The sequence below is a fragment of the Penicillium macrosclerotiorum genome, assembly GCF_028827735.1.
Source record: "Penicillium macrosclerotiorum strain IBT 26536 chromosome Unknown utg000007l_segment0_segment0, whole genome shotgun sequence".
Lineage (NCBI taxonomy): Eukaryota > Fungi > Ascomycota > Eurotiomycetes > Eurotiales > Aspergillaceae > Penicillium > Penicillium macrosclerotiorum.
In genome coordinates, this window is record NW_026643086.1 from 2,380,679 (window position 1) to 2,401,968 (window position 21,290).

Sequence of the window (21,290 nt, forward strand, 5' to 3'; positions counted from 1 at the left end):
CAATAGAATCTCGAATCGCATTTTTGATACCCTCAGCACCATGCTCCACGCCGGGGAACGGTCTCAGCCTCCGATCACCTCTGCTGTCGTAGATCCATCCGCTGTCTCCTTGAGCAAGTCGCAGATCATGTCCGACCTCGAGCCCAACGGGGCTTCCTCCCCCTCTGCAAAAAATAATAGACATCCAAATGAGTCTACACCTGTTCAGCACATCTGGATTGTGACAGGCCCCGCTGGTTGTGGAAAGAGTACAGTGGGCCAGGGCTTGCGCAGAGCGCTGGATGTACCATTCCTAGAAGGCGACGATGTATGTTTGAATACCTGGTGAGGGTCTGCAGCGACAGATCTCATACCCTCTTGTACGGTCATGGCGCTAACACGCGGCTACTCGATACAGTATCATCCAAAATCCAACAAAGACAAAATGGGCAACGGCATCCCCCTGACTGACGAAGATCGATGGGACTGGCTGATTTCCTTGCGGAAAGCCGCAACCGACGCTCTATCTCCCTCCGCATCCAACAATTATCACCCTCCCGCCGGCGTCGTCGTCGCTTGCTCTGCTCTGAAGCAGAAATACCGCGATGTGATGCGCGTGGCTGCCTACGGTTCTTCTTCAGTCCAGATCCACTTTGTGTATCTTAAGCTCAGTGAAGAGGTGCTCATGCAGCGTGTCAGCCAGCGACAGGCCCATTACATGAAGAGTGATATGGTACGCTCCCAGCTTCAGGCGCTTGAGGAGCCCAAAGGCGAATGGGATGCTATTACCATCAATGTCGAGGGTTCGCAGGAGCAGGTCCAGCATGAAGTAATTGATGCTGTTACTGCGAAGCTGTCCGAGTACCAATAAAGACACCTCTCAATCTTTTGCATGGGAAGGAATTCTCTTCCTCTGGTGTCCCTGGAGTTTTATGAGCATACCGTGGAATTAACCGGTTTCGGTGGGAATCAGCACCCCTTGAGCTCCTTCTTGTTTCTTGTTTGTTTTTGACTGGCGTTGCTATCATTTGCCTTGCATAGTTTCCGTGGCGCGTTTATACGCTCTTAGCCGGGCACACCTTTTGATACCCCCCAGCGCTCAGGGGAAATACATAGGATATGTCTATGTGTTCAATGGAATAAGTTTCCAATACATCTTGACTTTATAATACTTATTATCGAAGACCCCACATGACGACTTCGAAGTTAAATGACTGTAATCCTTTCACTCTCAAGTGGCAGTCCTAATAAGCTTAAACGACTGATTGCTCACTTACCTGCGGGCTAATCTAATGATATTTGAATACGATGCAACGAATTTCACTCTGGAAACCCAACGCATAGAAATAATACACATTCTCTAGGGTACTTTATTTTTGTTCTGTCTACCTCAGATTCAAGAGCATCAGCTCAGGTGCCTCGATCAATTCCTTCACTCGATTGCCCATACGTGCCATGGTCGCCCCGTCGATTACACGGTGGTCCGCACTCCAGCTAAAATTCACCATCTCGCCCCGCGTTACCCGACCTTCATCATCGAAGATAGGTATCGTCCTCGTCCGCCCAACGCCCAAAATAGCCACCTCGGTTGGGACAATCACTGGCGCAACATACGTTCCGCCGATGTTCCCAATATTGGAAACAGTAATAGTAGTGCCATTCAAATCAGCTGGCCCTAATTTCCCGCTCTTTCCAAGCGCGCTGAGTCGCGAGATCTCAGAGGCGATATCGAAAATAGATCGACTGGCTACATCTTTGATGTTGGGCACGATCAGGCCATTGGGTGTATCCATAGCAATGCCGATGTTGTGTTTGGCTCGCATTATGAGTTTGGGCTTGTTGGGGTCGCTAGTATCGACTCGGGCGTTGAGTAGGGGGAAGTCGTTCAGAGCCAGGGACACGGCTTTGACAATAAAAGGTAGGGATGTGACCTTCTTCGGGTCACGGGCATCGTTGGCAAGCTTCTTCCGGATGGAGGTGATGTCGCCGACGTTTAGTTCGTCGGCATATAGCAGATGGGGAGTGTTCAGGGATTTGGTCATTGTCTTGAACATCGCGGCTTGAATACGGGTGAGATCCGTCACCATTTCCATTTGCCGGGTGTCCGGTGTAGTGGATGAGGGAGGTGAGGAGGAGGAGGGAAGTGCGGCCGCGGAGCCTACTGTCTCCACAAACCTGAGCACATCTTCCTTGAGAACGCGCCCGTCCTTGCCCGTTCCGTTGACGTCAAGAATATTTATATTATGGGTCTTCAAAAGTCCTCGAACAGCTGGTGTTGCTAAGGATGCATGCTTGGACTTGGGGATATCTGTGGGTTCTTCAGATGATTGATATTCGAGGTGAGATGATTCAGCCGCAGTTGTAGCAGGTACCGCATTGGGAGTTGGCGCAGGTTCGGCTGGCGCAGATACAGGCGGCGGGTGATCATCTGGATATTTTCCATCGTCCACTTCAATGTCGCAGAGGGCCTTTAGACCTTTGTCAGTTATTTGAACAGCTCAGACTTGATCCATAGAACAAACCCTGCCAGTAGGAACCGTATCATCTGCTTCGAAATGTAGTTTCTTGATGACGCCTTCGTAACGAGATGTGATCTGAGTTCCAGTAAGTACTTTCGTGTGCACAGACTGGAATAACATCGAGGGAAACTGACATCGTCAACAGCTTTGTCAGACTGATACTGACACAGGGGCTTCCACTCCTCGATATGGGCCCCTTCCTCCACGTACCACTGAATGATCTGGACCTCGGTGATTCCTGGATCTCGTTAATCCAACAAGTTTTATTCATAGACGGAGAGCAAAGGAAACTATTAACATGATCGGAAAAACTCACCTTCGCCAACGTCCTTGAGAATTTGTGACTTGGTTCCCAACAATGAAGCGCCGGCATGGAATGCGCGGTTCAGGACGGGCGGTACGGAACATTGAGTGCGGAGAAGACTCTGGGGTCGGCTCTGGGGTCGACAGGGCCGCAAGAAGCGGGGAATCGTTCTCCCACTGCGCAAGATACTCATGTTTTATCACCTCGAAGGAGGAGAGGAGGTGAGATAGTCGATTTCGAGGGGCATTGCAGTAGATGGCCTGGCGCATGGCGTTTATCTATGGGGTTGCCGTCGCCGACGGTAACCGACGATAACCACGTGATCTCCCCGCATCTGCGGAGATGCGATCATAGCGGGGAAATCTATGAGACTGGTTATTTCTTCCCTTCTCCAAAGCTACTTTGATTTTAAACAGGCGATATCTATGCATGATACCTGACGATTTTGTGCTTGTGCATATTATTGAAGCTATCTTGGTATGTGCCTAGTACGAGTATAGCCAAAGTCGCACCAAAAAAAGTAATGTATCAAGAATCAATCTTTCCTTGTCTTACCATATTTTCTATGACTCGGTTTCAAGATTTTCTTAGAGCCAGTAGATTCAGGAATGGGCCATCATGCACCGCAACCAAATAGGCCTTCTCTGTCTCGGACACATTGATATGCTTTAGCTTCGACCAGGCTGGCACGGCAAATGTATCTCTTGGACCCCAGTTGAATGCAGACTTTTCACCTCTAGGGGACTCAATTTCAGTACGACCATGGCCTTCATAGCAATGATAGACATATGAGCTGCTATCACGAGACTCTGATATAGCACCGGCATTCAGCCGTTCCGCCTGAATGCCAAGCGTGGTAGAAAGTGGTTGGCCATTGGGTTGCAGATAAGAGTACACCGCATGAGGCAAATCTGAACTTTCGAGTGCACTTTCAGCAACATCCCAAGGAATACACCACTCACATGGGTCGCATAATCTGACGCATTTTAGCTTCTTCCGGCTTTTGCATGGACCAAGTTGACTTGGAAAGCAGGTCAGGACTTACTTGCTCGGATATCGTGGAGCAATATAATCTTCAGCAAAGTTAACTGGCGCATATCGAAAGAGAGGCAAGTTTAACATGTCAAGCCAGATAACTGGCTCTTTCGATTCATTGCCATGATCATGCCAGTGCCACGTCGGGGTAACAATCACATCACCACGCTTTAGGGGCATTCTTTTGCCTTCAACGGCGGTGAATCCCTCGCCATCGATAATGAACCGAGCGGCAAAGGCAATATGTCGATGGGCCGGTGCAGTCTCACCAGGATTCACTATCTGAAGACCCCCGTAGATTGTGTCTGTGGTGTATGGTGGACCTTGTTTTCATCAGTCACTTCCTGTTTCTCTTGGGAACAGTGGATTGGACTCACTCATGTTGGGGTTTACAAGCATAAGGACCCTCCGCTCTGCCTGCTCTTCTGGTACCAGTTGGCTGGCTTTTTGTAGATGAGGCAATGCGTCTGCATATTTCCAGAGATGGGCTTTGGATTTTGGATTAGGAGTGATTGGCACCATGTCGTCCATCTGAGACCATAATGGCTCTAGATGATGAATTGGCAATTCAGAAAGAAACCTATCCATTCTGTCCAACTGTTGATCTGATTCGGTTGAAACCGTGATATGATATCCACTGCACTCTGCTCTGAATATGTGTAACGCTTCCTATGCAGGGATTTTTCAGAATTCAACTCTTGAATACTATTTTCAGAAATCTAGACAAGACTGGATTGGATTTATAATATGTATCATGGAGGCAACACTCAAGTATCGGGAGACGTGTATGCGATCCGGCTCAATGTGGGGGCGTTCGTTCCGACCGGATCCTGCTATGATTTGCTGAACAGTAGCCGTTCCGAGACTATGGACATACTTGAAGGCTCGCACCCTGCCTCGATTTCTTTTTCGATAATGCTCAAAAGCAATCAAAGCAATATGGCACTCAAATCGTGGACAAGACTAATTCGATTTTCTGACGACAATGGCCGGGAAACTTTCGGTGAGCCTATTGTTTCGTCCGATAAAGAATTTACCGAGCGAATTGCTGGAGGTGATCTCTATGCAGTTGAGTTGAGAGGTTCCAACCCTATCTCAAATCTGGTTCCAGGTGGAAAAATCCATGTGCATGCCTTGTTGGATATTCTCCGACCAGATGATGTGCCGATCATCCGCTGTATTGGTTTAAATTACATTAAACACAGTATGTTTTTGAGACGTGGGCCCTTGAAAACGGTGTCTCTAACTCCATTTCTAGTTAGAGAAGGTGGTCGCACTCCACCGCCATTTCCTTCTGTGTTTATCAAGCCCTCAACATCAGTGGCTGGATATGTTGAAGATATCCCTATCACCAAGATTGCCCAAGACGGAACACTGGATTACGAAGGCGAGTTGGTAAGTGGCCGACCATTATTGGATAAGAGTTCTTTGGAGCTGCCACTAAACTAACATATTCATGGTAGGCTATTGTGATTGGAAAAACTGGAAAAGATATTCCTAAGGAGGCTGCACTATCTTATATTGCGGGCTATCTTGCTGCCAATGACGTCTCCGCCAGGGGCTGGCAGCGCGACCCCAAGAAAGCCGGCGGTGTTCCACAATGGTGCTTCAGTAAAGGATTTGACAAATTTGCTCCTTTAAGTCCTATGTTAGTGTCGCCTTCGATTGTTGGGAATGCGTCAGACCTTACATTGCGAACTCTGGTCAACGGGGAAGAGAGACAGAACACTAGCACCGGGGACCTTTTGTTCGGAGTTGAAGATATTGTGAGTTTCTGTAGCCAGGGCACAACTTTGCAGGCAGGGACAGTCATCTTGACGGGAACCCCATCAGGTGTGGCCATGGGCATGAAGGAACCAAAGTATCTCCATGATGGCGATGTGGTGGAAGTACAGATCAGCGGCTTAGGATCTGTTAAAAACAAGATTGTATTCGAGAACTGAATAATATCGTATGCAAGAACCAGAGATAGACTTGAAACAATGGCATTCGAGAATACAAAAATTTTCTGAAGATACCCCAACACCTGTGGCTACTTTGCAATATCCAATTATGAAGTCAAAGTAAAACAATTTAGCTTTGAATCTTCCCTAGAGCTCCCCAATCTTCCTTGAAATTCCAGAAGAGCAGATGGTATGAATCGGAAGGAACAATGAAGCTGAATCATTGTGCCTACTGCCGGAACGAGTCAAAGGTCCGAATCCGAAACAATCGGAGCTAGAGTCTAGAAGGTATGGCCTCCGTTTATTACGAGATACCATGTAAAGATGGATATAAAGCTAGCAGCCCTACTGTTTGAATCAAAGTTGCAACACAAATTTCCCAGCTTTGTGAACACAATGTCTGCACCATATACCGGAGCATGCCTATGCGGTGCAATTCGCCTGACAATCACTTCGGAACCCTTGGCTGTGTTATCATGCTTTTGTGAGCACTGTAGCAAAGGTGCAGGAGCAATGAATCAGATTGTATGTCAACCAGCGAGAGTGACAGAGCCAAGATCTCATACGAGTCTAGATTGCCAAATTCCCAACAGCGGACGTGAGAGTGTCGGCAAATACAGCCGCGATGGGAACATATATCCTCAATGATACATCCAGCGGAGACTCGAAGGAAAAGGCTTTTTGCCGCACCTGTGGCTGTCCTGTTTGGACTATTCCCTCATCTGCTCGGGGGAAGTTTTATTTAATCCGGACAGCGCTTCTCAGCCAAAAGTATGTCTGGAACCTCGCCACCGATCGTTTCCGAATCAACTGACCGAACTTAGACTCAATCTCCGCCCAGAGAATGAAATCTTTGTCAAGAGTCGGCCACAATGGATGTCAGCGGTAAACGGAACCCGGCAATGGGAAAGCATGCGCAAGAAGAGCCAATGATTGAACGGGAGTTTCGGATATTGATTGTGGGGAACCTCGGAACGCGTCCGTCGTCCGGAGCGTATTCCGGGATGACAGGGTTCCGAGAGTGTTCCCTTCCTCTGTAGTCGTGATTTACTTTCACTGATACAATTACTTGCGTGTATCATACCGGACTCGGAATCGAATTCTACTCTACTTATTCTCCCGGAAAACTAAATTTGGACATTGACTGAGCACTAGTGAGAAGGACATCATACTTCGGAACCTAGTGGTTCTCAAGCAGTTCTAGTGGCCTTCATCGTCGTAAAAAGACGATACTAGCTGTCTATGGATTCAAAGTTGAGAGATAATTTATCTTCACGATACCCCCAACGAAAAAGATTGAAAATTGATGTCGCTTGCGAGACCTGTCGGGCGAAGAAGGTCCGATGTGATGGAGTTCGTCCCAGTAAGTCTCCCTCCTATCTTAACATTATCCCAGTTTGGTTAGCACAAACAGGATACTATCAAATTGTACCTTGGCAAACGAATGCTAAATCAATTATAGCCTGTGGCTACTGCTCAAGAAAACTTAGCCTAAGAGATACATGTCAATATATTGATAACACCACAGCCGTACAACGCCGCAGAAAATTGCATACAAATCCATCTCAATCATTCGTGCCCTTTGCCAGCCCCAATACAAGTCTCGAATATAGAAAGGAGAGTGTATGTAACTCTCCAAGACAGCCTGTTCAGCACCCCAAAAGTACGTCAGAATCACCTATTACCATTGCGGGAATATCCAATCAGGGTTCCAACAATCAACCACAAGGTCGCAGCCGGGTATCGGGGTATTGTTCTAGCTCTACTGCCATTGATTCAATGATGGCAATCGTTGGCGAAGGTTCCAGCACTCATGAATATTTTGGCAGCAGTAGTGCCGGCTCATTTACAGCGCAAATCAAGAGAGCAATCGACAGCCGATTATGTCAGTCTGATACTCCAAAACAAGGAGATGGCAATACAGCTATACCTCCACCTATAAACGATCAAGTATCCCACAATACTGGGTTGGATCAGGCACCAGCGACTTCCTATGTTCTTCCTCTTCGCAGACAGGCAGACGAATTGGTGAAACTATATTGGCTCTATGTCGATCCGCTCTATCCATTCATCGATAAGAACCAGTGGGAATACGACTATAATTCAGTATTCGTGGAGCAAAGAGTTATGCAAAATGAGCGTCTTTTTTTGTCGACTTTGAATGTAATATTTGCACTTTCAACGCAACTGCTCGAATCCATTACCGAGACTGAGAGAGAAAGTTGTAGCAAATCCTTTTTTCAAAGAGCCCAGGCTCTCCTTTCAACCAACCTCTGGGAGTTGGGATCACTTGAATTGGTGCAGAACTTGCTGTTGACTAGCCAGTATCTGCAAAGTACGAACAATTCTCAACAAACATGGATGGTTGTTGGCTCTGCAATCAGAAATGCCCAGAGCATAGGTCTCCATTTACCACAGACATCTTGGGGCTTTTCAGATAATCATCAGCGTGAGCTCAAGCGGAGGGTTTGGTATGGCTGTGTGCTTATGGACCGGTATGAGTAAACGTACCGTACTTTTAGATGTGCTGGCTAACACGATAACCCAGGATGGTCTCAGTGACACACGGCCGCCCTGCGATGATCTCTCAGTACGATGCAACAAATGTGCCCCTTCCCATTGCTTCACCAATCGAAATGAATAAAAGGCAGGACACTGCGGCTGAAATTAAATCCGATCATATCTCATTTTTCATAGAATCTGTGAGACTATATGAGATTATACATCGGGTTGTTCTTGCATTCTACCGAGGCAAACCAAGCAAAGAACGCCAGAATGAACATGCTGATGATTTAGACGTGGTTATCCAACTAGATAGATCATTAAGCAAATGGGAGCTCAATCTACCTGATCACCTACAGTGGGGTAAATTGAGTAGCACAGTTGATGAGGTTGTTCGCCGACAACTGATAATACTTCGAGTGAGGTACGTATATGTTTCTAATTACTGTCAAATTTATGATTCGGAAGTGGGAGCTAAGATATAAAATCTCATTCATCAGATTCTTTCATGCCAGAATTTTACTTCTAAGACCAGTTTTTTCGCGCTTTTACCTGTCCTCATCGCCTCCTGGACAAGTGAAAACTAGCAATGATACTCTCGAAAATCGTATAGTCGAGCAGAGTGCTACATTTTGTGTGACTACGGCTGAGAATATTATCGCTCTTCTGGATGAATATCAAACATTTGATGGGACAGTGGGCCTCCTTCCTGCTTGGTGGTACAGAGTGTATTATTTATACACTGCGGCAACCATCCTTATTACAGCTCGTCTGCAACCGGAAGTATTTGACATCACTGTCCTTGCGCAATCATGGAGAAAGGCTATGTCTCTATTGAAAATGCATGAGAGATTTGGTCCTTCGGCACGACGCTGTGTGACTGCATTACATATTCTGTCATCAAAGATGCTTGAAGTTGCCCCCAGAGATGCTGAAATTTCGGGGAGGACATGCGAAAGTAGCAGCACATTGGAGAATAACGACGAAATCCTTGCAACACCTCTGCCTAGCAGTGATACAGGTGACTCGAGTATTCTTAGATTGCAAGCTTCTCGGAATCTAAGCCTTACGGACGATCTGGCACCACCAACGGCTGATCTCAAGGGACTTGATCTAGCTGAATTTGACTTTGATATCAATGATTTGTCATGGCTCAATGATATGCATACGGCGTGGGGTTTGCTAAATGAATAACTCTGGAGTTGAGGCTGTACATTGTCTCACAAACTTTGAACGATTTTTCACTGTTCACTAGACTGTCCTGTGATATGTACAATCATTTCCCCAGAATATCAGCCAGAGACTCACTGTTTGACTCAGCTTCACCTTCGTCGTTCGTAGGAATTTTCTGTGAGGCAAAAGCCAGGAAGACAGCCTCCCAGTGGCCATCATCAAACTGAAATAGCAGTCCCCCATCCTCATAGATACCGTTATCATAACTCGGCAGGCTGCCTTGGTTCATGTGAATATCATGGATTCCAGACCCATATGACGATCCAAAAATATAAGCTGTCGCCTTCTCGTTGATGGCGCTGGTCAGAATGGGGTCCAATTCATCCAGGATATCGTTATTTGGACCAGGGATATCGTGTGGGAGAACCTGACCCGACTTGATATCCAATAGATCTTTGGTGCGAATATAGTCAATGCCTTGGAAGGTTGATTCCTGCCGACGGTAGTGGCGATGGCGATTACGGCTCTTCCCATGATATTCATCCTTCTCATTCGATGAGCTTTGAGTGCTGCTCGACTGTGCTAAATGGAATCCTTGACTGAGGCTGGAAAGCTGCTCAGTGATAGGGTGACTGAAATTGCGCTTTAACCAGAACACGAGACGTGTATCCTTGTCGGTAGATTTGACATTGATGGCAGCTTCGAGCTTTTTGCTGGAAGAGCTGCCATCGGTAAAGTAGAGGTAAATGTGGGGAGACTTCGAGTCCTGTTTCTCGGTCTGAGCAGTGTAGCGCGTGGGCTGGCACGCCCATACACCATAATGAGAGATCGTCATTATGAGGAGACGGATATGGAAGGATCAAGTGAAAAGATGAGATGGTGAAGAAGCACACATGGTCACTCTGATGCACCACTTTAAGTAGCTTGGAATGTAGCCTGGCGTCATGGACCACAATCCAGGTTTTCTACAGGTCATTTTGGCGATTCGCAAAGGAGATTGCTCGAATGGTCCACGTGCATACATAATATGGATCATTATGGTTATCAAATCAATGATGTAGCTTATGCTGCAGCTAAGCAGCCGCTAGATGCCTAGCGTCCGCAGTACCAGCCACGTATCACCACTCAGCGACCATCAATGGGCTCCGAGGCCAATAGATGAAACAAGTATTTTGCCTCCTGACGGGTCCTATCTTTCATCCTCTCAGAGTGGAATCCTTGATAAGTGAGCTTCGTAAACATGACGCGTGGGAGAATTGTGTGGAACTTTGCTCGGTCTCTTCGTGGGGTGGGGGATTGGTGGGACTCTTCCCAAGCAGAGTAAGAGTAAGCGACCTCTGAATTGAATTCATGGGCTTGTTGAGCTTCCTCAATAGTTGGCTAGCACGAGCAAATTTCAGAAATAAATTTGCTCTAGCATGATTGGAAGTAAACCCTATTTACGAGAATTTAACTTTAATCCTTGAAAAGAGGAAGGGACTACATGCTGATATAAACAAAGTCTCACAACATTTGTCCATCAAAAATAGTACCAATAAATCAATTCCTCTAAATAGTGAGAAGTTGAAGATACGAAGACTTAATTGATTCAAGATGGCTTCAAAGTGCTAATCTATCTGATCGGCACGGTAGCGATCATATATGCGTTAGAAAGTGGAGTCTCTGAAGCAGGCATTGCACGCAATCATCCTCGTTTTTGGATACTTCTTCACTCATGAAAAAAAGGTCGTACCTACCTTGGAGGAAATTTTGAAGGTATTCAAAAAGAAGAGGAGTAGTCACAAGAACATCGAGCTTGGATTCTCTAGAGAAGAGGGGGCCATAATGAACAAATAAAGGAGAGGGTTAGGCGCGAGGCCTCTGAGACAAGAGTAGAGCACATTTTAGTGGATGTCTCGTGTGAAAATCAGCATGGCTTTTTAAATGGTGCTGCATCGGTACTGACTGGGGTCTATGAGAAATGAATGCAGGATTCTGGTGCCTTTCAAATTCAGCTCCACAAAATGTTAAGTTTTGACCATCTTGACCGCGGGAGTTCAGGTGGATCTGGATCATTTTCTGCAATCTCCACAAACCGAGCAACAGGTGATTCTTCGAGAGAGACAATTTTGGTTCGATACCAGATCTTGTACCCAAAGTAAAGAGCTGCGAAAATTCCAATATCAAGGTATGCGGATATGAAAGTTTCGGTAGACCAACTGATAACTGGTTTAGCGAATTATTCTTTGAGAATAAAACTTCGGCGTAACAGGGGACTTACTGGCCATGAATAAAGGTTGTATAGCCACCTGTGATCAGAATAATCAAGAGTGAGGAAAGTGTCATCCATGCGGCATATGGTTGGAGTGGTGCAGCCCATGGTAATCTACTACGGGGGATGCCTTGTTTTTTAATTGCATAGTAAAAGCGCAAATATGTTACGCAAATAACTAGCCAACCCACGATCTGGGCACAAGCCACAAGATCCTGTAGCCATGTGAAGACAGTCGCTGCCGTTGAGCTTAGAGACATGTATCCAAGTGCCATCCATATGCCAATGGCTATAACTCCCATATACGGCACGCCCCATCTGTTAGTTCGTGCTAGGAAGCGCGGAGCTTGATTTTCACGAGCAAGACCGTATAGAATTCTAGATCCGCTCAATAGAGCTTTCTAATGTTAGAAAACTGTCATCCGTCGAATAATAGAAAATCAGCATACTTGAGTTTCCTGAGCTCCATGCACTAGATAATACAATTGCATTGATGATGTGAGGAACGACTTTGATTCCAGCTCGATCTGCTGCAATGAGGAATGGTGATTGGGCTGCAGTGCCGCTGCTTCTTAATAACATGGGATCATTTGAAGGGACCAGCAGAGTAATCATGAAAATGGTGATCACTAAAAGAAGAATGAGCAGCAAGTCGCAATACTGAGATTAGAAGCGCGATGGAGAATACCATAAAAAAGAGCCACACGGATGAACACTCTTTTAGCAGCTCTAGGTATGCTTCTGCGGGGCGCATACGTTTCTGCGGCGGCCATGGATATAGTTTCAATTGATGAGTATGCATATGCTGCATTTGTGAAAACTGTCCAGAATCCCATGAAGCGACCCAAAGCGCCAGGCACCCTGAGATATTGCACAAATGGACCAGGATCATGCCAGTATCGGAAACCGATGGATGTATGGTCTGGACCGCCACCCGTGGTGATAACAAGGCCCTGTAGAGCGAGTGAGTGATACGTCTATGACTTGTAAGATTTTGATTAGTACCATGATATTCATCCCAATGATGAGAGAAAGCTTCAAGATGGCTAGAATGAATTCAACTTCCCCATATATCCGAACAAGGAATATGTTACTGGCGAAGAGAATTACGCTGAAGACTGTTACCCATATAGCGTTGTTAACCGTAATCCAAAACTGTACAATCACAGACGCGGCAGAAATTTCTGCTGGAATTGAGATCAGGTACTGATAAGTTACATTCCAACCTTGTGCGAAAGAGAACGCAGGGTCCACAAAATAGGCTGCTGGCCTAATGACACCTCCACTGAGAGGGACAAGTGCACTCAATTCTCCAATGGATAAAGTCACGCCAGAGATGAGTATACCCATCAAAGAGTATCCCATGAATATTCCAGCCGGGCCAGCATTTGCTAATGCTCGTCCTGACCCAAGGAAAAGGCCTGTTCCGATAGTTCCACATAACGCGATCATCTGTATATGTCGCTGCTTAAGGCCTTTTCTGTATGTTACAAAGTGAGTACATGAACCAGAGAAGCCATCTTTGTCGCGACAAACCTCAATTCTCTTGTTTCTGCAAGTTCGGGTGCCCCAGATCCACTGGGGCTTTTGGCACCTTCCTCGTCATAATTCTCTGTTCTTGGAATGTTCAGATCAGCTGTGATGGTGTTAGTACCATGAGGTTCTGCAGCAGGGCGTGTCATGGTCAATAGGGGTTCGAATAGCGCTAGATCTATCGCTTTCTCAAATATTCACGCAGCAGAACGCTCTTGAATATATATCAAACAAGGTATTAACATGTAAGGACAACTCAATGAATAAGATACTTCTTTACCGTGGGTAGCACTGCAACCTTACTATCCCACATTATGCGTGGGGGTAATAGATAAGGCGATTGAATCCGGTCAAGGTTACTTCTCCAACTTAGCGGATGTGGGGAAACTGAGAGGATGGCTTCCTGCTGTTGGCTGGGGTATGTGCGTAATCGGAGTAAAGCGGTAGAGCCCCGTAGATCTTCTCGTCTCTTTGACTTCCTCTCAGCGGGGAAAGGATTCAGTACCTGATTAAGAAAGATGTTGGAGGATCATGTATTTATGATATTAGTTACCAGGGACGGATGCTGGCATGGGGAAATCTCTTTCTCCTCGACTCTCCCCCGCTCTTGAAAGAAACAAATTACAACTAGAAACACTTCGAATCCATAACAGTGATTTCTTGAGGGAATATTTAAAGATGGATTATCGGCGTGGGGAAACCATTGCCTGATGTTAGAAGCAAAAAGACGTTTGTTCTAGCAAATACTGCTCGTTTGAACCCTTTAGTACCTCAGCACTTCGCTGCAGGCCTAAGGCTTCAGTTCCTCAGAATTGCAAGGTCTGTAGGGCATGAGCAATTCTCCACTCCGATGCGGAGACATATGTATCTTTTTAATTTTGAATGCTGCGAGCAACAACAAAGCTCGCGGGAAGCGAACCATGATCCACGGTGTCCATGAAATGACTGAATATTGGATTGAGTCAGCACAAACTTCAAGACAAATTTTTCCCAGGGAAAAGCCCGAGGAACAAGATGATCATTCAGGGGTTTATGAACAAGATACGTAGTATAAACATGGCCGATGAGTTCATTCTTGACGCACAATTGCGCGCGCCCGAATGACATGGGCAAATTCATGCCCCACGTCCTCGGCCGTTTGCGTGCAAGGCTTGGTCTGAAATCATCAGGATGTTTTGATGGAGTTTTGGACATTTTTGCATTAGCCGCTGTACAACGTAGAAAATGCCCTAGAATGGGAAAACTGAGGAGAGTATCAAACGAGATCCGGAAATCAGGAAACCGGCACAACGGCAAGTCTAGCAGCGCATCCTCGAGAGCCACTGGAACCTGGGAGCCTTGCGGACTCGGGTGCCTTTGTAAGATGGTGTCTTGCCTTGAAAAAGAAATCATTTTTTAGCCATTTACTTTCCCTTTCTACTTGATTCTCTCTTTCTTTCATGTTTCAAAATCACCGTTGATTCCCTTCGGCTTCGCTCTTCCAACTAGTCAACGCCTATAGAAAGCTACGTGCCCCATGTGCAAGTGATGGGTAGTGAATCAAAAGCTCCTTAGACTCTGTGAAATACACTAGATTGACTCAAAAAATACTCACAATGCGAAATCCTTCAGAAAATTGTGTTCATCGGTACCTCGAAACACTTATCATTGGGATTCCCATATCCTTTTTACTTCACCTTATTGGCTTCATCACCCCGCATGGACCCACAAGCTGCAAGATCCGACATCCAAGTTTTATTCTACCAGCATGCCACTTAGCTCTCGCTTCACTTTCCTAAGTCTCATCATCTTGGTTAAATCCAAACTTAATCTTATATCTCATACATGGCTTTAAACACAAATGTATCGAGGCGAAAATACGTCACAACTGCCTGCGATGCCTGCAGGGAAAGCAAAGTGAAGGTCGGAAACCGATTCCCGAGCTCCCACGGAGACAGACTGACATAAAATGAATATAGTGCGATGGCAACCAGCCGTCTTGCTCAAGTTGCTACAATAAAATGAAAGAATGTCGTTATAGAATTGGCTCGGATAAACGCAAGTATGTTGAGATTGGCGCCTCTACGTTTCCTCTGCCATTTATATTGGCTTGATGCAACTTGGCAATAAGCAATCTGATCATTTTAATACTCTACTAACATCACCAAGAGTGTCTCTCCGATTTGTGGTCGACCTGCTTGTCAATCGACTCAATGAAGTAGTCCAATACATTACTGACAGCGGATTATCGCCCCCACCTATGCTTGACGAGAATGAAGTAGCCTTGAAAAGCGCACTCGACACCCTTGGGCTTGGTCATATTACAAAGGCACTAGAATGCATCGGGACAAAGGATCGGCCACTTCCAGATACCGGTGTCCCAGGCGACCCACTTTCCTTGCTCAATCGCGCGGACACAACTGCGACTAAGATCGATCTGACGGAGCTTGACGCAAACATGGGGCTATTGGTAGAACCTTCGATATTTGATGACAGTGCTCAACTCCTTCATAGCGATATAATTCAAGATCTGGACCTTGAAGCGTCGGTTGACATCTCTTCACAGCCACTCCATGAAGATGAGATTCTCGATGTTGGCGACCGACCAGAAAGTGTTCACGGCATACCACTTGATACAGGCCTGAATGATAGTTTCACAGAATCTCGTCACCAACAGCAGAATAACCATTTCTCACAAAAACTCGCCCCCAGACAAGAATACAAACATGATCATGACAATCAAGTCATTGTTCATGATTCGCAGGAGAGTCTGAAAAGTAGCGATGACATGGAAGACATTGTACATCGATTATCAGATCGAATGGGAAGCCTCCAAATTGGTTCGGATGGGCAAGTTCGATACTACGGTCCCACTTCTCATTTTAATCTGCTTCGAATGCCCACTCCAGATAACCTCACCGTCCATCGTACTATTCGGAAAGACGGCGAAGATTATCTGTATCGCCTGGGCCTAGGAAAAAGTGTTCCAGAAGAGCTAGAAGAACATCTGCTCAATCTCTATTTTACATGGCACAACCCTTTGTTTGATGTTGTGGATAGGGGTATGTACAATGTCGCCAAACAAAAGTGGCATGACCATATGGAAGAGACACCATACTACTCTGAAGCTTTAACCAATGCCATGTCAGTACCACGATTATTGCGAAGTTGAATTTTTGGAAGCTGACTTTGTTTCAGGTGCTGTCTTGGCGCTGCTTTCGAACCTCGGTACCACCCCAATTTTATCACATATCCAAAGTCTTTGTCAGACTTCTTTGCAGATCGGGCAAAGACCTTACTTGATATTGAACTTGACTCTCCTTGTTTGGCTACTGTTCAAGCAATGGTGGTTCTAAGTGGTCATGACATTGGATGTAAACGTGACGCTCGGGGATGGCTCTATAGTGGTAAGAGATATCCTCAAAAGCTAGATGGGTCGCATACACTGCTCACACTTGGAATTTAGGGATGGCCATGAGACTGGCCTTCGATCTTGGATTACACATTGACATGTCCACTTATGTGGCAAAGGGATCAATCAGTACAGATGAAGCCGAGCTGCGAAGAATGGTTTTCTGGGGCGCCTATACCCTTGACCAGTAAGATAGTCATATCTAAATACGTGGCCCTTGCTGACCATTTAACTAATTAACTGCATCAATTAGTCATTGGGGCTTTTTACTTGGCCGACCATTTCGTATCAACATGGAAGATGTCACTGTTGACAAGCCTAGGAATGATGCAGACTCAAACAATAGCCATGACTGGATTTCATATGGGCTTCCCTATCCGATCACATCCACCAACAGCATACATATAACCAGTCCAATTATGACCTTGAGCAGATATCGCATTACTCTCTGTGAAATCATGACGCCACTAGGCCACGTGCTGTATGTATGGCTCTGCGAATGGGAAGACCGGTACTAATCTCAGAACTAGATACGGATCATCGAAGATCTCAAAGCATGCCCTTCAAAAATTAAATGAAGAGACTACAGGAAAACTATTGCAGTGGAAGCTTGATCTTCCAGCAATTCTGCAAGTGGACTTGGACGACCATGTAACCCCTGTCCTGCCTCATGTTTTACTGCTTCAGTATGTGGGACTTTCTTTCAAGCTCAATCTGCTTAGCCACTGACATCAAAAATTCAGTATGCACTATCACCAATCCATCATCCACGCCCATCGACCATGGATGTCCAAACACTCCATTCAGCCCCAGCCTGCACAGGGCCCCGGCTACGGCCACGCCCGCGAGATGTGTATTGAATCTGCCATCGCCATAGCTAAACTTCTTCGCCTTTACGAAATTCGCTACACATTTCGACGTATGAACGTTCAGGCAGTTGCCATAACATGTTCAGCGGCTCTCATACTCATCTTTGCAACAATCCTTAAACAACAATTCGGTTGTGCCGATGAGATAGCCGCACATTTGAATGCATGTTTCCGAGCTTTGGAAGAATTTGGGCTTTCGTGGGAGAGTGCAAAGAGAGCACAAGCGTTCCTGCTTCGCATGCAAGGCCTATGGGAGACGCGTTTTCGTGCCTATCGCGCTACAAAACGCACCGTTCCAGGCTCCCTCGGCGAATTCCAGCCATCTTCACCTGGTTCTAAAAGATCGCGAATAGGAAATCGGCCAATGTCTTTGGAAACTGATGACTCTGTGGATGAAGTCGGCCCTCAAGTGCAGATTGAAAAACAAGGCACCCACGGGATTGAGTCAGAAGCTGAAGAAATTGACTGGTTGTTGACTACAAGCATAGACACCATCCCTTCTTAGCTGCTTTTTACGTCCAATCTGTTTGATTGGCTTTTTTGAACTGGTGGATGAACAAAAGCGATCGGACATTCTTCATCTAAAACTGTTCAATTGACTTCAGCTATGGCCATTTCAAATTAAGGTGCTGCGACTTTTGCCTTATCAGAAAAAGTTAGCGTCATTCCGCAACTTCGCTTGAATTCTCCGATCTAGAGCTTCGTTTTCGGAACATCAAGCTCATTCTGAAGTCTTCTCCACGACTCAATGCCTCGCGATGCTGCCTGCTCCAGTCGGCTATCCTTACTTCGCATGCGTCGGTCAAATATCTCCATCGAAACCCAACCTTTATATCCTTTCTGAACAATCCAAGCTCTTGCAACTTCCGCCACTGGCATGTATGCTCCCAAATGGGCTTCATATGGGAACGGGCGTGCGTGCTTAGACCATGTAAATTGTGGTGCTTCGCCTTCTAGATACCATGCATGTTTCTTTGAGAAAGGCGGGTCAAACCTTTCACCATCAGAGAGTTGGACGAAGAAGATTCGATCGAGCGGGCATTGATGTACGAAGCGAGATAAGGACTCGTCCAGTATCTTGTCTGCGTTGGGATATTTACCCGATAACGCGAAAGGATCCGCCCAGATCTTGGTGATGATATGGAACGTATCGAGGCATAAACCGAAATTTGGCCGATCAACCGCATCCGCTAGGCGCAACGATGATTCCCATGTTGAGTGGTGGGTTGACCATGACATAGGCTCGTATGCAATTGAGACGATCGGCTTATCCGAGCTTCCCAGATCTGCTAGCTGCTGTAATTCAGACACAATTGTATCAATATCGCCAATGGCATCGGCCCCGTAATGAGCCGGGACTTGTAAGTAGGGTGCTTTGAGAATTCTCGCGATGTTTATCCATCGAGATGCCTTTTGCAGTCTGCCACTCAGCGCAGATCTGTCACCCTCGTAATTCTCGAAAGGTGCCAAAGAGAGAATTGAAATGTTAACCCTGTCGCAAATTTCCTTGATGCTCTCGGCGCCTTTCATCAATGGCAATTTATGTGCTTCGGAATATCTCTCCAGATCCGAGAATACGACCTCAATTCCTTTGTAGCCAGCCTGGGCCGCGACATGGATTTTGTGGTCCAGAGAGTGAGAAGGGTGTTGTCCCAACGACAAGCTTCCTATAGCCAGATTGTTTGTGATCATGATGCGATGAATGAAAGTATGATTCGGTTGAGTAAAGGCTTCACTACGCAGTTCTGTTATAAATTGTGTTCTTTATATGCCTTGTTGAGGTTTCCCTGGAATTGAATTGCGAGCGGGGGCGGATTTCGAATTCCGTTCCTTGCACTCGGAGTGAGGTCTGGACAGTGGGAATTGGGGTGGAAACCCCTCTTTTTGGTCTGATTCAATTTTAAGATCTCAATGCTCAATGTTCCAACTCCTTCATCTGTCCTTGATGCCTGATCTGATCCAACAAGCCCATCACACGTAATGTTTCCGCCCACGGCATAATCCCATTCTCTTTCCTTCCAGCCGCTATGTCAACGGCCACCGCATCCGCTTCCCAGTAGAATCCTCGGCCGGCTTCTTGGAACTCGAATCTTTCGGGTTCCTGGTTCAATAACTGAAGCGTAAATGAGGCTGGAGCAGACGCGGCAGTCCCCTCCACTGTGATGGTCCCTTTATTGCCCTCGATTCGACAGAAAGAAGCGGGGGTCTTGGTCATTGTCGAACATGTAGCAATCCCTTGTCTTCCATCTGGATAGCTTATAATCGCAGAAGTGGCAAGGTCGATCCCATCTTGCACGTCCTGGGATGCAGCAATTCGCGGGCGATCCAGACCGGCTTCAGTTTCGAGGGCCAGGAGAACCCATGTCACGCTGTAAATACCAATATCAAGCAAGCTTCCAGCACCAAGGGCCGGATTTCGCAGCCGGGATGTGAGCGGTAGCGATTGAAGATTCATCACCATTGAGAAGTCGCAGAACACGCGCTGCACATCCCCAATGCGCTTCTCGTGATGCAGTAGGTTCTGCAAAGTCCGGACCAAGGGAACAAAACGAGTCCACATGGCTTCCATGACAAACACGTTCTTTTTCTCCGCCTCGAAGAAGACTTCCTTAGCGTCCGACTCATTGAGCGCAAATGCCTTCTCGCACAATACATGTTTCCCTGCATGAATAGCATCGAGGCAGTTCTGCTTGTGGAACGCATGAGGTGTGCCAATGTAGACAATCTCAACCTCAGGGTCATCGTATAGTTCTTGGTAGCTTCCGTAGACTGTAGGCTCCGTTCCGGGCGCATGAGTATGCGCAAAGTCTCGACCCTTGGTGACGGAGGATGAGCCGATCGCTTGAATAATGTGGTTTGCCTGTTTGTCCTTCCGATCCATCACAAGGTCCGCCACAAACCGGGAAGAAATCAACCCGGTTCCAATGATTCCCCAGCGGAGAGAGGGAAGAGCGATGGCCATCGTGACTATCACTTGATTCACGCAATGTATGCAATGTGTCTGGACGAATCACGATGAGTACCCTGGGCTTTGGCAACTTGAGTCGCAGTTAATTTCTTGTCGCGGGGAGAGAACTTGTTCATGAACGAAGAGGCTTAGTTATGCTTAACTGAGTTAAATCAAAATCCATTTGGTCGGATTAATTTGTGACAACTTTAGTTTATAAACCATGTCCAGAAGCCAGGAATTGAGTTCAACCAGTTTAGCCGACACTGGGCCTCAAGTGGGAAAGTCGAACCGGCTCTGCTCAATGAGGGTCCCCACTGTTTAGCAGCTGGCCCGGTTCAATACATGAAGTGCGCCCCCTTTACTGCCTGGTACTATTGCGGTATGGCTCAAGAATCCTCATGGCGATAGAAAACAAACCAGAAATATCGTCAATGGTGTCTATCAAAGCGTTGCAGCAGCCCAGACAGGCAAGCTCCACATGCTAAATATTGTCCGGTTTATATAGCTGCATATATATATATATACCCCAATATCCACACCAGTCAACTACAATGTGTCCCACAAGATGGAGAATACTGCTGTACGAATCAGGATTGCTGGTGCCTGACACGGGGCGATGGGGAAACTTGGGATCTCAGCGTCCTCGGTTGCTGTGAGCTTCGAATCAGCTTCGATCGCCAAGAGAGGGAGCTCCACGATAGGCGATCGCCCGCAGATCCAGTGGAGGGGTAAGACCCAGGACCTCTCAGCTCTTCAACTTCGTGTCTATCAAGCTCTAGATCTCCCATTGAGTCTTCATTGATCCTTAGCTGAGCACCTGTCGAGACTTGGAGCATCTGGT

The 21,290-nt window shown here is 46.5% G+C and overlaps 9 protein-coding genes across 9 annotated transcripts; 4 read left to right on the forward strand and 5 right to left on the reverse strand.

The window, feature by feature from the left end:
* Positions 1-40: 40 nt before the first annotated feature.
* N7462_007683 (gluconokinase) lies at positions 41-850 on the forward strand (the record flags this gene model as incomplete). The annotated part of the gene is made up of 2 exons (XM_057079401.1): positions 41-307; positions 398-850. The coding sequence occupies 2 exons, from the start codon at positions 41-43 to the stop codon at positions 848-850; spliced, it is 720 nt and encodes a 239-aa protein (XP_056932071.1).
* Positions 851-1,364: 514 nt separating this feature from the next.
* N7462_007684 (uncharacterized protein) lies at positions 1,365-4,368 on the reverse strand (the record flags this gene model as incomplete). Its single annotated transcript, XM_057079402.1, has 7 exons — positions 1,365-2,447; positions 2,502-2,573; positions 2,633-2,736; positions 2,815-2,935; positions 3,427-3,778; positions 3,848-4,160; positions 4,215-4,368. The coding sequence occupies 7 exons, from the start codon at positions 4,366-4,368 to the stop codon at positions 1,365-1,367; spliced, it is 2,199 nt and encodes a 732-aa protein (XP_056932072.1).
* A 408-nt stretch (positions 4,369-4,776) lies between these two features.
* On the forward strand, positions 4,777-5,780 carry N7462_007685 (fumarylacetoacetate hydrolase family protein; the record flags this gene model as incomplete). Its single annotated transcript, XM_057079403.1, has 3 exons — positions 4,777-5,041; positions 5,096-5,232; positions 5,301-5,780. The coding sequence occupies 3 exons, from the start codon at positions 4,777-4,779 to the stop codon at positions 5,778-5,780; spliced, it is 882 nt and encodes a 293-aa protein (XP_056932073.1).
* A 1,782-nt stretch (positions 5,781-7,562) lies between these two features.
* On the forward strand, positions 7,563-9,476 carry N7462_007686 (fungal specific transcription factor domain-containing protein; the record flags this gene model as incomplete). The annotated part of the gene is made up of 3 exons (XM_057079404.1): positions 7,563-8,275; positions 8,329-8,706; positions 8,783-9,476. The coding sequence occupies 3 exons, from the start codon at positions 7,563-7,565 to the stop codon at positions 9,474-9,476; spliced, it is 1,785 nt and encodes a 594-aa protein (XP_056932074.1).
* Positions 9,477-9,558: 82 nt separating this feature from the next.
* Positions 9,559-10,290, reverse strand: N7462_007687 (YukJ family protein; the record flags this gene model as incomplete). The annotated part of the gene is made up of 1 exon (XM_057079405.1): positions 9,559-10,290. One exon carries the CDS (start codon positions 10,288-10,290, stop codon positions 9,559-9,561), a length of 732 nt encoding a protein of 243 aa, XP_056932075.1.
* Positions 10,291-11,445: 1,155 nt separating this feature from the next.
* On the reverse strand, positions 11,446-13,388 carry N7462_007688 (amino acid permease; the record flags this gene model as incomplete). Its single annotated transcript, XM_057079406.1, has 6 exons — positions 11,446-11,653; positions 11,716-12,103; positions 12,156-12,335; positions 12,395-12,659; positions 12,712-13,186; positions 13,243-13,388. 6 exons carry the CDS (start codon positions 13,386-13,388, stop codon positions 11,446-11,448), a joined length of 1,662 nt encoding a protein of 553 aa, XP_056932076.1.
* Positions 13,389-15,239: 1,851 nt separating this feature from the next.
* N7462_007689 (fungal specific transcription factor domain-containing protein) lies at positions 15,240-18,004 on the forward strand (the record flags this gene model as incomplete). The annotated part of the gene is made up of 7 exons (XM_057079407.1): positions 15,240-15,280; positions 15,388-16,362; positions 16,417-16,625; positions 16,685-16,817; positions 16,884-17,111; positions 17,161-17,316; positions 17,374-18,004. 7 exons carry the CDS (start codon positions 15,240-15,242, stop codon positions 18,002-18,004), a joined length of 2,373 nt encoding a protein of 790 aa, XP_056932077.1.
* A 188-nt stretch (positions 18,005-18,192) lies between these two features.
* On the reverse strand, positions 18,193-19,191 carry N7462_007690 (sugar phosphate isomerase/epimerase family protein; the record flags this gene model as incomplete). Its single annotated transcript, XM_057079408.1, has 1 exon — positions 18,193-19,191. One exon carries the CDS (start codon positions 19,189-19,191, stop codon positions 18,193-18,195), a length of 999 nt encoding a protein of 332 aa, XP_056932078.1.
* A 223-nt stretch (positions 19,192-19,414) lies between these two features.
* Positions 19,415-20,461, reverse strand: N7462_007691 (Gfo/Idh/MocA family protein; the record flags this gene model as incomplete). Its single annotated transcript, XM_057079409.1, has 1 exon — positions 19,415-20,461. The coding sequence occupies one exon, from the start codon at positions 20,459-20,461 to the stop codon at positions 19,415-19,417; it is 1,047 nt and encodes a 348-aa protein (XP_056932079.1).
* Between the last annotated feature and the right edge of the window lie 829 nt (positions 20,462-21,290).